The 13,631-nt window shown below is 44.0% G+C and overlaps 1 protein-coding gene across 3 annotated transcripts; it reads left to right on the forward strand.

Annotated features, from left to right (window-relative positions):
* The first annotated feature begins 1,611 nt into the window (after positions 1–1,611).
* Positions 1,612–11,931, forward strand: LOC117051155 (cytochrome b ascorbate-dependent protein 3). 3 transcript variants are annotated; one of them, XM_033157293.1, is made up of 6 exons: positions 1,612–1,742; positions 5,128–5,334; positions 5,645–5,853; positions 6,757–6,911; positions 7,529–7,685; positions 11,573–11,931. In XM_033157293.1, the coding sequence occupies exons 1-6, from the start codon at positions 1,658–1,660 to the stop codon at positions 11,594–11,596; spliced, it is 837 nt and encodes a 278-aa protein (XP_033013184.1). In that variant the 5' UTR covers positions 1,612–1,657; the 3' UTR covers positions 11,597–11,931. The 3 variants fall into 3 exon arrangements, with proteins under 3 accessions (XP_033013184.1, XP_033013193.1, XP_033013176.1); XM_033157302.1 differs by lacking the exon at positions 1,612–1,742 and adding an exon at positions 2,054–2,440; XM_033157285.1 differs by lacking the exon at positions 1,612–1,742 and having other exon boundaries at positions 4,809–5,334.
* The last annotated feature ends 1,700 nt before the right edge of the window (positions 11,932–13,631 follow it).

Below are 13,631 nucleotides of genomic sequence, written 5' to 3' on the forward strand. Positions count from 1 at the left end.
CCCTTCTGCAGACAGGCACCCATGTGCAATAAATGCTCTCCGCTCCCCACAGCGGACCCATGCTCCCTCACCCTCTCTAATTTCCCCCCTGCAAGCTGCATCCATGGATAAAACATCACACCTAAATATTTCCATTCTGCACAACGCGCAGCATTTGCACGACCCCCTCCTGACAGCACCACACACGGAGGGATAATTCCCACCCACAGCTTGATGGGCACATGTGCATCACACATCATGTGCCTGGAAGTTGCCAAACCAATTAACCAACCAGAAGGATTACTGTTAATAGCACCAGTTTTCCTATAACTTGATCTTGCTGGATAGTTTTGATCAACTGCAAAAGCATTTTTAGTTTGTTTTCTGTTGCCACACTGGAACGTTTCTTTATTAGTGCCACTTTGTTTTGTATGATTCCTTGCAAATGAAGAAAAACAACTTTTCTGCTTGTATACGTTGATAATATAATTTTGGTTACTGAGGACAAACAAGATTGTGTGAACTGGGGCCCTACAAAAAAAAAAACAAGTTGCGCCCCACTGCTTCAAATTGGGCCCCACTGGCTAGCCCTGAATTGCTGGGCCTGAGTTGCCCTGCCCTTGCATGAAGTCTTGGGTTTACAATTTTGGGAGAGGGAAGAGTTGAAATATCTCGCTTTGCTTGTCATGAGTCTATCTTGTATATTAGTTTCACCTTTTAAGCTGAATTACTGAAAGAAATGAACCTTTCCACGATTATTCTAAATTTCGAGTTTCACCTGTATACCTAAAGTAAAATCTTCAATTTCTCCTTTGATTTCTATGAGCAGCTGAAATTCCGCGTGCAGACTACGACCGCTGGTGCTCTATTTCTCTATCTGTATGATACATGGCGTGGAGGGCGTGTTTTTTGTTTTTTGATTTTGCCTTTATTTACCCTTTGCCGCTGATCTGGCTTTTGAGCTTTTCTGGTGGATTATTACCACTTCGGTGTGAAAGAAAGAATTCTCTCCTTCCTTCCTTCCCTTCGGTCTCCTTCAGCGCACTAAACTGGAACTTACAGCAGCTGGAGCGGCATTCCACCATTTGATGAAATGAATCCGTGTTTACTGCCTCAGTTTTAAAAAATGCAGACAGTTGTTCCAGTGGAATCAGACCACCGGAAATCTATTTTTCTTTTGATATCACAGCTAGTACAGAGTGAAATCCTGCAGCGCGATTTCAGCAGATTAAGGGGCACCTAACGCCGCTGCCAGTCTACAATAATAACAAGCTCCTCCTTTGCCTTCAGCTCTTGGTGTGTGACAGTCAAAACTTCGTCACGTGACGCGTTTCACCTGCATACATACCTGCAATATACCCACACCAGCTCAATTTGCCGGGCACTTAGGCATCCAGGAAGTCCCTCGTCTCTTTGACGCAAGGGAAAACCGTAATGACGGGTGCACCTAGGTACATTGCAAAGGCAGAAGCAAACGAAGAGGCTTGTAAAGCACCCTTGAATTAGAACTTTCCCGGCTCGATTCCCCGCCGTATTCATGCCGAGCAATATATACTGTACAGTACTGTACAGATCTTGCCGAGAAAACTACGTTTCCCTGAAACCCGTCGTGGCGTTGGCTGGACAGTGCCTTAAACTGCGCCTAGACTCTGGCACCCTGTCTTGAGTGCCTCCTGTCATGAGCAGAGACGATGGAGCTGAAGGGGACCTGGAGCTTTGGAACTACTTTTCCCGGCGCTCCCCGCGACTCAGGCGGAAGCGAGGTGTGAGCTGTTGCTTGTATTTCTCGGTTCTTTGGATACGCGGCCGCAGCTGGGTCGCGAAAGCAAACCTTGATCCTTGTGTACGCGCAATCCCTCTTGCGGCTGTTCCCAGGCGCTTCCCTGCAAGGGGCGATCCCGCTACCCATTTATACGTTATGATGTCTAGCAAGTGTAACTTCCTCATTGCTCCTCATATGTTGCTTTAATGGCGCGGTCGGGGGTGTGCCACTGGGCAGCAGAACCCGCAGTGCCTAAAACTCCTTGCAAGTTGCTCTCTGGAACTGCTGTGGGTTCAGCTTCGCCTGGATCCAATCGATGTTTCGTGTGCTAGTTGAACAGAAATGGGACCGGGGATCCTGCAGCCCTGCAGGTGCTTCTGGACTCCAGCTCCCATCAGCCTCAGCCACAAGGGGGAGGTGGCCTGGGTGATGGGAGTTGTAGTCTATCAGTACCTGGAGAGCAGCAGGTGCCCCAGTTGTGTAAGGTAACTGTACTGTATGTTGCTTACGAAGGCTGTTGCCGCAGCAAACCAATTTATCGCTTAAATGCCAGCAGCTTTCTTGCGGCAGAGCACTGGACGTCACGGGACTTTGTGCTTTATTGTTAACTTTATGAGGCTGGAGTTGGTTCCTTGTTCAGCACGCATGAGGGAGCAGCCTGAATATGGAACTGACGTTTGCACACTTCTGCGCCTCGCGGTAAGCTGTCGGCAGCCGCGTTTCACTGCCAGCGCCACCCCGAGAGACTGCCAGCTATAAGTAGTGCCAGCTTAGCATTCTTTCCCATCCAGGGTTGTTTTTTGCATTGGCTGCCGTTATGTTCATTAAACCGAGATACAATGAAATTAAAAGCTAAAAGACGGGGTAGTTTGTCACAAGTTAAATCTGTTCACCAGTCGATGCCAGAAACGATTCTAATTTAAATATCGACCCACAAGTGCTTAAAGTCCTTCGTCTCTTTGCAAAGGAAAGCAAAAGTAGCAACCACCTGGTGCGATTTTCAAAAGGGGCTCTTTTGCATGGTAGTACATCAGTGTTTATTAGTTTTTGTTACAGTGGCCATTTTCTGCTCTTCCCTTTGAACCTGCTGATACTTAACAGTAAAGCTAGGAGACTGTAAGTAAAAAGGTTGATCATAAAGATAAACGATTCTAGTCAGGTAGCTGGTCAAAACATGTTAGCAAAACCTTATTTTGAGTGAAACATTTCCAAAGTTGGCTGTAGTTCCTATGTGTATTTCTTATCTTACACCTACTTACCCTTGATGTTTACACTTCCTTTCCTAAGGGAGTTTTAATACTTTGTTCTAAATCTATTGATGGGTTTTTTTGTGTGTGTGTACAGTATGTTGTTATGAATTTGTGGGGTGAGAGACTCTCTAAGTTACTGGGTCCAATAAAAGTTAGAATTAATCAAGAATTGGGGAGTTAAAACTGCCGAGCACTGAACCTCTGGAATATTAACAACAACAACAACAACAACAACAACAACAACAACAACAACAACAACAACAACAACAACAATTCTATACTGTCCTTCATCCAAGGATCACAGGGTAGTTTAAAATATAAAAGCACCAAAATGCATGCCATATTAGCAAACAAAAACACAGTAGTTACTCTGTGCTGGACAGCAGAAGGGTGTGAGCCCCCTCCTCCTTCTAGAGAGGTAGTAAGACAAAAGGCCATTTTTCAGTTGCAGTGGACTGATGGAAGCAAGAGGGGAAATAGTTTTGGGTGGGAAGCAGAGTCTCAGGAGAAAAGGAGGTCACAGCACAATGTGGGCTGACAGTTTGAATCCAACGTGGCAGCAATGGTAGAAACAGGGCCCTCCTGAACTGTAAAACTTCCCCATATAATTGTGGGAACTGTAGTTTGTTAAGGGTGCTGTGAATTGTAGCTTGATAAGAGGCAAACTACAATTCCCAAGCTTATTTCGAGGAAGCCATTAGTTTTGAATGTAAATGTATGGTATGGGTGTGACCCCAAACTGAACTGGCAACTTTAAACAATTTTTTTGTGGGCCGTGCCCCCACAGAAATCACACAGGACACAGCTGCTCAGCAGCTTTCACTTATGCATCAGCACATTTTCCTCTTGGTGTACGTGGTGAGTTAATGGCACAAAAGTTTCAGTAGAGCTCTCCAGTTCATGAGAAGAGGAGAGTCTGGCTGCAGTTAGACAAGAGACTTGTAAAAAGAAAGAAAGAAAGAAAGAAAGAAAGAAAGAAAGAAAGAGAAAAGAAAGAAAGAAAGACCCTAGATTGTCATTCACTTAACTTCCAGCCCACCTTTGCACTGTGAAGAGCAATGTTTCAGTCATTGCCATAATATTTTAATGCACACACTTTGCAAACTTCTCACTTCTGTCTTGAAAGCAGAAGTTGGGATGATCTTGTGACAGTTGTCTCCCTCCAGGACCCAGTGGTTGCAGGTGCAGCATCTGTGTAGGGCTGCTGGATTGGTAGAAATAGTCTGTGGTTTACACCTTTCACTGTGGGAGCAGTTCATAAATAAATTTGAAAACTAATGCTGGGCTATCTGTTTTCTTATGCAATTGGCTGCAGTGACCTTTGTTTTTGGCTGAAACTCAGATATGGCTCAGTTGGATCCAGTAGTAGCCAATCTAACTTCACTTTATGAGTGCCAGTGTTGCTTACACAAAAGTTTGCCTTGGTTCACAGAAGAGCCTTGGATATCAGAATTGGACATAACACATGGTATCTTCTTGCCTAACTAGATTTAACTAAATTGGAGTTGCATCCTGCCAGATCATGTGATTAATTCATTGCAGGTTCTGGTTCCCGATCAACAACCACGGGACTGTTTTGTTTCCCTGGAAACTTTCTCTTCAGTAACATGTGTAATCCTGTGGTGTTTCTGTGCAACTTGGCTTTGGGAAATATGGAATCATCAGTACCATTTACTTTCCAAAGGAAGCTGTTGAGCCTCCTTCTTTTAGTGGACAGGGGCTGCAGACATTAGAAGCCCCTGCTGACACAGTTGGATATAGTCTGTGAGGTGTGTTATCCCATTGGACACACTGTTGGTAACTGCAGACCTTGACTTTTGAGAGAATAGTGGTTAGAATGTGAATTGCCTTAACCAGCCTGGGGAAATTCCAGATCTACTTTCCATTTAGCTGTGAAGTTTTGATCTTTCATGGTCTGTGGTGGACATATTATTGAATTTAGTTCCTCTGACCCAGCGTCTTGGACTCCACCCTATTTTGGGTTACAAAACTATGTGACAGAAAAGCAGTTCTCTGCTGAAGGGAGGAAAGCAGAACTAGGTAGTAAGGAAAGGGAGGAGACAAAAACCTTGCTGGTGCCGGAACCAGCAGATGGTTGGGTAGCTTTTACAGCTAGCTGGTGTCTTGCCTTCTCAGGTGTGCTCCCTGTGAACAGAATGGTGCCCAGAGTCTCATTCTTGCTTCTCTCAATCCTACTGGGAATTCTGGGGATCTTGTGTGTGGTGTTCACAGTCTACTGGACCCAACACTGGCTTGGTGGCTTTGCCTGGGATGGTTCTTCTAAGATGTTTAACTGGCATCCAGTTTTCATGGTGACAGGAATGTTGGTCTTGACTGGTGCAGGTAAGTGAAAAGAGGATCCATTCCTTTTCTGATTTCCCCTCCTCCTGGTCCTGCCACAGTAGCAGAACTGATATTAACACCCTATATATCCTTTTAAGTATGTTTGTGAGAGGGGGGTTATTTTATTATGTATTTTGTGGTTTTTATCTTGGGTTTTTATGCTGTGAACCACCCTGAGATCATTGGATGAATGGCAGTATACAAAACGAGCAAACCTGGGAATCAGTGACTTGGCTATTTTGGGGGGGATGTGGGGAGGGTGCCTGGGCCATCTTGGCTCTAGTGACTTCTCCCCCTCTCTCTCCTCCAGCGGTGCTAGTGTATCGCGTGCCCTTCTCTTGGTCGGGGCCCAAGCTTCCATGGAAGCTGCTGCATGCAGGACTGACTTTGGCAGCATTCATCCTAATTGTCCTGGGACTGGTGGCCGTCTTTGAATATCACAACAAACAGGGCATTGCCAACATGTACTCCCTCCACAGCTGGCTAGGGCTTGGTGCTGTGCTGCTTTTCTCCTGTCAGGTGGGTAAGAACTTAAGAAGCTGCAGCTTTGTGGCAGAGCACATACTTTGCATCAGGTGTGGGGAACATTCACCCCTCCAGATGTTTCTTTCATCAGTGGTGGGCATGCGATATGGTTAAAGCCTATTGGGAAAAAAAATTATAACGAACTAAAGAAAATCTTTAGATATACCTTCAGGAAAACACTAGAGGCCTTTCTTTTAGGAATGCTGAGTGACAATATAAGAAAAAATGACAGAAAATTGTTTATGTATGCAACGACTGGGGCAAGACTGTTGTTGGCACAGGTTTGGAATTCCCAACGGTTGAGCAATGGCAACAAAAGATTATGGAATACATGGAAATTGCTAAATTGACATCAAAAATCAGGCAACAGGGTGACGAAGCTTTTCGAAAAGAATGGGGAAATTATATGACATATATAGAGAAGATGTGTAAAGTAGATTAATATGGAAATAAACCTCATAACGGGAAGGGAAATTCAGCAAATGGAAATAGAACGGAAAGGTAGACGTTTGAAAAGTAGACGTTTGAAAAGGGAAACAAATTATGTATATTTTGAGAACATTAGATGTATAAGTTTGAGAGATTAGTTATTAAATTATGAAAATTGGATAAGAATGTGAAATATAAAAGTTTGATTTAAAGAAGACAGAACATGGAAGATTGGAAGTCGATATTAGTTACAGAATATAAGCTATTTTATGTAATTACTATATGTAATTATATGTGTATATTAAAATCAATAAAAATCATTGATAAATATATATATAATAAAACAAATACTTCTGCAAATCTGGTTGCTGCATTACTTGTGCTCAGTCCATGTGCAGATACCATGCCGGACCCCTCCTCCAATATGGGTTTCTGAAAAGATCCCAATTTCTTATCTCTTCCATCCAGTGGGCCATGGGCTTTGCTTCTTTCTTGCTGCCTTGGGCTCCCACCTGGTTCCGAGCCTTGTACAAGCCCATCCATGTCTTCTTTGGCTCTGCCATCCTCCCTTTAGTTGTGGCCGCCTGCATCTCAGGCATCAATGAGAAGCTTTTCTTCAAACTGTGAGTAGCAAAACAGAGAGGGCTTGATACTGGGGGGGGGGGGGGATAGTCCGTGCTAAAAAGACAATGGAGAATATGTTGCTGGTTATTTATACTGGAGACAGTTGGCAGTCTTCTGGGGTACAAATAATGAGGGATGAAGAGGAAGCTGCTCAGCCTGGTCCGGATTGATAGCAGTCATTATGAAGTTTGAAAGCAATGACAGCTTTTAGACCAGGAATAAGGAACATATAGTTCAGCAACATTCAGCAAATGTGTCCACGAGTCGATGGAGAACCTAAGAAGGCGGTTAAGCCACATGTAGCAGCAGCAGATGGGAATGTGGAGCTAGTGTCTGGAGGCTTGTAATGTGAAGATAAGTGTTCTGCTCAATAGGTCGTTCTACACGTTTCATTGAATATAAGATGTGCTCCAGCCTCAAGCCCAAATGCATTACTTAGGTGTCTGGGACAGCAGAATGGCTGTTGGAGCAAAGCTACATATGGTGAAAGAGATCACGTAGCTTAATATAGATTGTTGGCACTATCCAGATATTTCCCTTTATGGGTCTCTGGGGAAGTGTTTGTGGTGTTATTGGCTTTTCATCAAGCGTTTTTGCTTTTTGTCTGTACTTTTAGGACGAACACAACCACACCCTACTCTCAGCTTCCTGCAGAGGCATGGTTTGCCAACATACTGGGGATGCTGATCCTGGTCTTTGGGCTACTGGTGCTGTTTGCCCTTGCCATGCCAGTATGGAAGCGTCCAGATATGAATTTGCAAGATACCCAAGAGGTGGTATTATTATTATTATTATTATTATTATTATTATTATTAACCTTTAAGATTTATTTATTTTACTACAACTATTTCCTGCCTAGGGACCCAGGTGGCGCTGTGGGTTAAACCACAGAGTCTAGGGCTTGCTGATCAGAAGGTTGGCAGTTCGAATCCCTGCCACGGGGTGAGCTCTCGTTGCTCGGTCCCAGCTCCTGCCTACCTAGCAGTTTGAAAGCACGTAAAAGTGCAAGTAGATAAATAGGGACCGCTCCGGCGGGAAGGTAAACGGCGTTTCCGTGCGCTGCTCTGGTTCACCAGAAGCGGCTTTGTCATGCTGGCCACATGACCCGGAAGCTGTCTGCGGACAAACGCCGGCTCCCTCGGCCTATAGAGCGAGATGAGCGCCGCAACCCCAGAGTCGGACACGACTGGACCTGATGGTCAGGGGTCCCTTTACCTTTACCTTTATTTCCTGCCTATCCTTCAAGGCAGCACACAAGGTTTTCTGTCTCCCCTACTACAAATTATCCTAACAACAACCCTGTGAGGCAGGTTAGGCTAAGAGGGACTGGCCAAAGTCACCCACTGAGCTACATGGCTGAGAGGGGATTTGAACCTGGATCTTCTTGGTCCTAGTCCAGCACTCTAGTCACTACACCATACTGGCTTGTAATTTATGTAATTTATGTCTGTTGAGTTTAAATGGTAGTGTGTACTAGCTTGGACAAAGTAGCAGAGGGATGGGGGAAGACTTTTTTTTCCAGAAAATGAAACTCTTGTTCAACTGTTGTTAGGATGAGAGCAGTGTATTTTCGCTGTGTACACACAAGAGTTTCAAGTAGATTTGGTGCATCCCATGTTTACATGTCCCCCCCCCTGTCATCCATATGATTTTATTCTCCTTCAAGTAGAAACTTGCACCACCTCCCAAAAATTCAGATTTACCTGATACACAGATAATGCAGTAAGGGGAAAAATCCAACATAAAACCACATGCTACCCAAATATGAATGTACTAAAGCACATTACGTGGGTGACTCCCATATACATACATGTGTGATGATGTTTTGCTGGGTGTCATGTTTTCATAATCACCTCTACTTCTGATGACAAGGCAGTTCTCAATGGGCTTCTGGTGGGGCTGAGTATGACCTCATATTGTTGTGATATTATTACAAACCGAGCTGCAAGAAGCGAGGTCACTTGACTATGAGTCATGTTTTCATCCTGTGGGAAAGCCACTGGTCATACTAGCCTTCCCACACACATGATGTTATTGTAATGTACTGTTGTATCTTTACTTTCTGTTCTGGCTCAGAGATGCTGGACGTATTATAGACAGCTCTGACTATCGGAGCTGGCTACGCAGAAGCATACTCTGCACTTTATCTACAATAAAGTAGGTTTTAGCCTTAAAGGCTTGTGTGTGTTGTTCTTGAAGCTGGGAACAATCACATATTACTAATGTGCCCCTGGACTCGAGTAGCCAGGAAGGCACAGAGGCTTCGTCCCGCCCTGGGGGTCAGTCTCACAACTTGCCCCCGCAGGAAGTTTCATAACACATATATGCTTTTTTCCTTTCCCTTTCTTTTTTTTAAAAAAATCTGCTGTTTTCCGTAAATCTGGTATATAAGAAAACTTGTATCTATATTTCTTTTAATGGCCGTGCACACAAGTAAGCAAATACCTGTGCAAATGCTCATAATGGACCACAGTTATCCTTAAGTCAGAGAGGGTTTCTATAAAGTACTAATGGGGAAGTACTAATTGAGGAGAGGGGGAACAATAACACATAGTATGAGTATAGCCCATCAAGAACTGACCGATAGTATGGACAGGAGACATTAAACTTCATTAGATTATGGGTTGTGGGTTTTTTGGTTTTATGATATAGATATAGATAGATATAGATATAGTGAGGGGGGGGAGTATTTGATCCCCTGCTAAATTTGCCCGTTTGCCCTCTGATGAAGAAATGACCAGTCCATAATTTTAATGGTAGGTTTATTGTAGCTGTGAGAGACAGAATAACAACAGGAAAAACCCCAGAAACCCAGAAGACAAAAGTCAGAGATTGATGTGCATTATAATGAGTGAAATAAGTATTTGATCCCCTATCAACCAGCCAGATGTCAGGCTACATGGTATCTTCACTGTATGTAACGAGCTGAGATTAGAAGGGAGAGGTCTTACCTGTAATCCCAGCTCATTACAGTACCTGTACAAAAGACACCTGTCGACAGAAGCAATCAATCCAGCAGATTCCAAAGTAGCCACTATGACCAAGATGAAGAGCTGTCCAAGGATGTTAGGGACAAGATTGTAGACCTGCACAAGGCTGGATTGGGCTACAAGACTATTGCCAAGCAACTAGGTGATAAGGTGACAACAGTTGGTGCAATCATTCGCAAATGGAATAAACACAAAATAACTGTCAACCTCCCTCAATCTGGGGCTCCATGCAAGATCTCATCTTGTAGAGTTGCAGTGATCACGAGAACAGTGATGAAGCAGCCAAGAACTACAGGGGGGGGGGGACGGACTTGTCAATGATCTCAGGGCAGCTGGGACCATAGTCACCATGAAAACAGTTGGTAACACACTACACTGTGAAGGACTCAGATCTTGCAGAGCCCGCAAGGTCCCCTTGCCCAAGACAGCACATGTACAGGCCCATCTGCAGTTTGCCAATGCACATTTGAATGACCCAGAGGAGAACTGGGTGAAAGTGTTGTGGTCAGATGAGACCAAAATCGAGCTCTTTGGCATCAACTCAACTCACTGTGTTTGGAGGAGGAGGAATGCTGCCTATGACCCTAAGAACACCATCCCCACCGTCAAACATGGAAGGGGACATATTATGCTTTGGGGGTGTTTTGCTGCTTAAGGGGACAGGACACCTTTACCACATCAAAGGGACGATGGACAGGACCATGCATCGTCAAATATTGGGTGAGCACCTCCTTCCTTCAGCCAGGGCATTGAAAATGGGTCGAGGATGGGTATTCCAGCATGACAATGACCCAAAACACATGGCCAAGGCAACAAAGGAGTGGCTCAAGAAGAAGCACATTAAGGTTCTGGAGTGGCCTAGCCAGTCTCCAGACCTTAATCCCATCAAAAATCTGTGGAGGGAGCTGAAGGTTTGAGTAGCTACACATCAGTCTCGAAATCTTACTGACTTGGAGAGGATCTGCAAAGAGGAGTGGGACAAAATACCTCCTGAGATGTGTGCAAACCTGGTGGCCACCTACAAAAAACGTCTGACCTCTGTAATTGCCAACAAGGGTTTTGCCACCAAGTACTAAGTCATCTTTTGCAAAGGGGTCAAATACTTATTTCACTCATTATAATGCACATCAATCTCTGACTTTAAACCTACCATTAAAATTGTGGACTGGTCATTTCTTCGTCAGAGGGCAAATGGGCAAATTTAGTAGGGTATCAAATACTTTTTTCCATGCGCAAAAATGTTTATTGCATACCACCCTAACGAAGGAAAGAACTGAACAGTGGGGCGTGTTTTTGACATGTTCCTTGTGGATTAATGATTAATGATTAGTCTGACTGGTTTCCAACAGTTCTCTGTCCTCTTCCCCCATAGCCTCCATGGGTTTATATTGCAGAACATTTGTTTTGACAACGCAGACATAGAATGACACATGTGTATACCGGCAGTAGTAGAACTTATCTCTGGCAAAAGGAGCAACAGTATGGGAGCTAAATCCTAGAGACCTGGTCTGAATTTTCTCCGCAAGAGGACTAGACTGAACATCATAAACAGTAGACAATATGTTCTGAGAGAGTTTAATATCCAAGGAAAAATTAACATCTCTGAGAGTGAGATAGAAAGCTTATGGAATCAAGCTTTATTATTTACTTCTGGTGTTCTTTTTCTACAGCCCTTGCTACAGGAAGATAAATGAAGCAGCAAACAGGAAGGATTGTGATCCAGACCTGTGTGGTGGCCTGTTCTCCACTGAGATCTTCAGCCGTTCTTGCTTCTGTTTTCAGTGCAAGAGTTTAAACTTTAATTGTGGCATTGAATTGTCTGGCATTCTGGGTACTTTATTAATTCCCCCCACCCCACCCCTGGCTTCCTCTTGCTGAGTTGTTGAGCTGCTGGAAATCCAGGTATCTCTGAACAATTCATTTATTAGTTGCTATTGTGCCATTATGACAAGTTCCCAGATTTTTGTACTTCATGGACTTATTAGAAACCTAAATTATCAGATGAAATAAATGATTCCTTCTAATTGTTTTACTGTTGGATTTGCAGGTGCTTCCACACTAGGTGTTTAGTGTGGAATTGTCATGCTTCAGGCATTCACTTCTGAATTGGGCATACATACAGTACTGACATCCATGTATTGTCCTCCTGTGTTTTACTGTGACCCTTGTCAGGTATTTGTATGTGTTTAAGAACAGAAAGACGCGGGTGGCGCTTGCTGATCAGAAGGTCGGCGGTTCGAATCCCTGTGATGGGTGAGCTCCTGTTGCTTGGTCCCAGCTCCTGCCCACCTAGCAGTTCGAAAGCACATCAAAGTACAAGTAGATAAATAGGTACCGCTCTGGCGGCAAGGTAAACGGCGTTTCCGTGCACTGCTCTGCTTCGCCAGAAGATGCTTTGTCATGCTGGCCACATGACCCGGAAGCTGTACGCCGGCTCCCTCGGCCAGTAACGTGAGATGAGCGCCTCTACCCCAGAGTCGGACACGACTGGACCTAATGGTCAGGGGTCCCTTTACCTTTTTAAGAACAAAAAAAAAGCACAATTCTGAAGGTGTCTGCAGCCTTAGCATTACTCATCCATCTTCTTAAAGGGATGGAGTTTCAATGAGTGTGTCCAGATGAGGGTCTCCTACTGCTATCAATCATGACTCTCCCATTACAGTATAAGCAGAATTGCAACTGATTATCCACCTGCCTCTGCTGCTCTGATGCAGTGTCTGCATCTCATTATATTTTGTCCACATGGTGGCCATGACATAACTGTATGGACAAGGTTATATCCTTCTGTTTCTTCACCTGTCGGTTGGCTGTCACATGTCTCCTTTTCCTTACATTTTGAAGTGGGTGCTTCTTAGCACCATTTTAACTCCCTGCTTTGTGTGTGTTTACACAATTAGCACAATTGCAAAAAACTTAAGAAGTGAAAAAAATAGTGCTTGCATCTTATTTCCAAGTAAACATCATTAGAGATCAGGCTCTAAATCCCGTGGATTTCACTTGAGAATGACTAATCTCTAGTTCAGTCAATTTTACAACCAGATCTAATTGGACAATCCAGCTCAGCTAGAAAGCATGCTAAATTGATTCCCCCCCCCCTTGCTTATTGGTTGCAGTATTTTACCACAGTACAATTGTTAAATGTTTTTAATAGTGCCTGCAGCACAGGGGCTGGAGGATTGTGGCCTTGCAGGATTACTGCTGAAACCTACACCTTGGTACTTGGGAGTTAGCACTACTCTATCTTAATGCAGTTTACTAATAAAATAGCTAACTGAAGTGTGTAGGTTGAGGAAACCTCGTTCTAGGGAACAATTTATTAAGGCTGAAAGCTGGTAGAAAGGAGTTGGGGTACAGCACATGAAATGGTTTTTAAACCAGAAGTACATGGCAGGCCTTAGAGAAAGGAGCTGTCATCTCCAACATGTCAACTATCTTCCTCAGGGAAAACAACTCACAGTGTATTTCAGATGTGACTTTTCCTGTGCACAGCTGCAAGGAGATTGCTGTGCACTTCTGCTCTTTCCCTCTTTAACAGTAAGAAAAAGATGGAAGAAGCAATGGGAAAGCATGGGAGGATTATACTTGGCTTACATCCAGATGCCTTGTAAAACTGCATAACGGAAGCATACCAAATACACATTAAAAACTTCAGAGAAGGCATAATGAACACATATACTGAAAGCCTCATATGGAAGCAGCCAGTGTGTGCCGTGATCTATAAGTAAGGAC

Source organism: Lacerta agilis, chromosome 1 (assembly GCF_009819535.1).
Source record: "Lacerta agilis isolate rLacAgi1 chromosome 1, rLacAgi1.pri, whole genome shotgun sequence".
Taxonomy (NCBI): Eukaryota; Metazoa; Chordata; class Lepidosauria; order Squamata; family Lacertidae; genus Lacerta; species Lacerta agilis.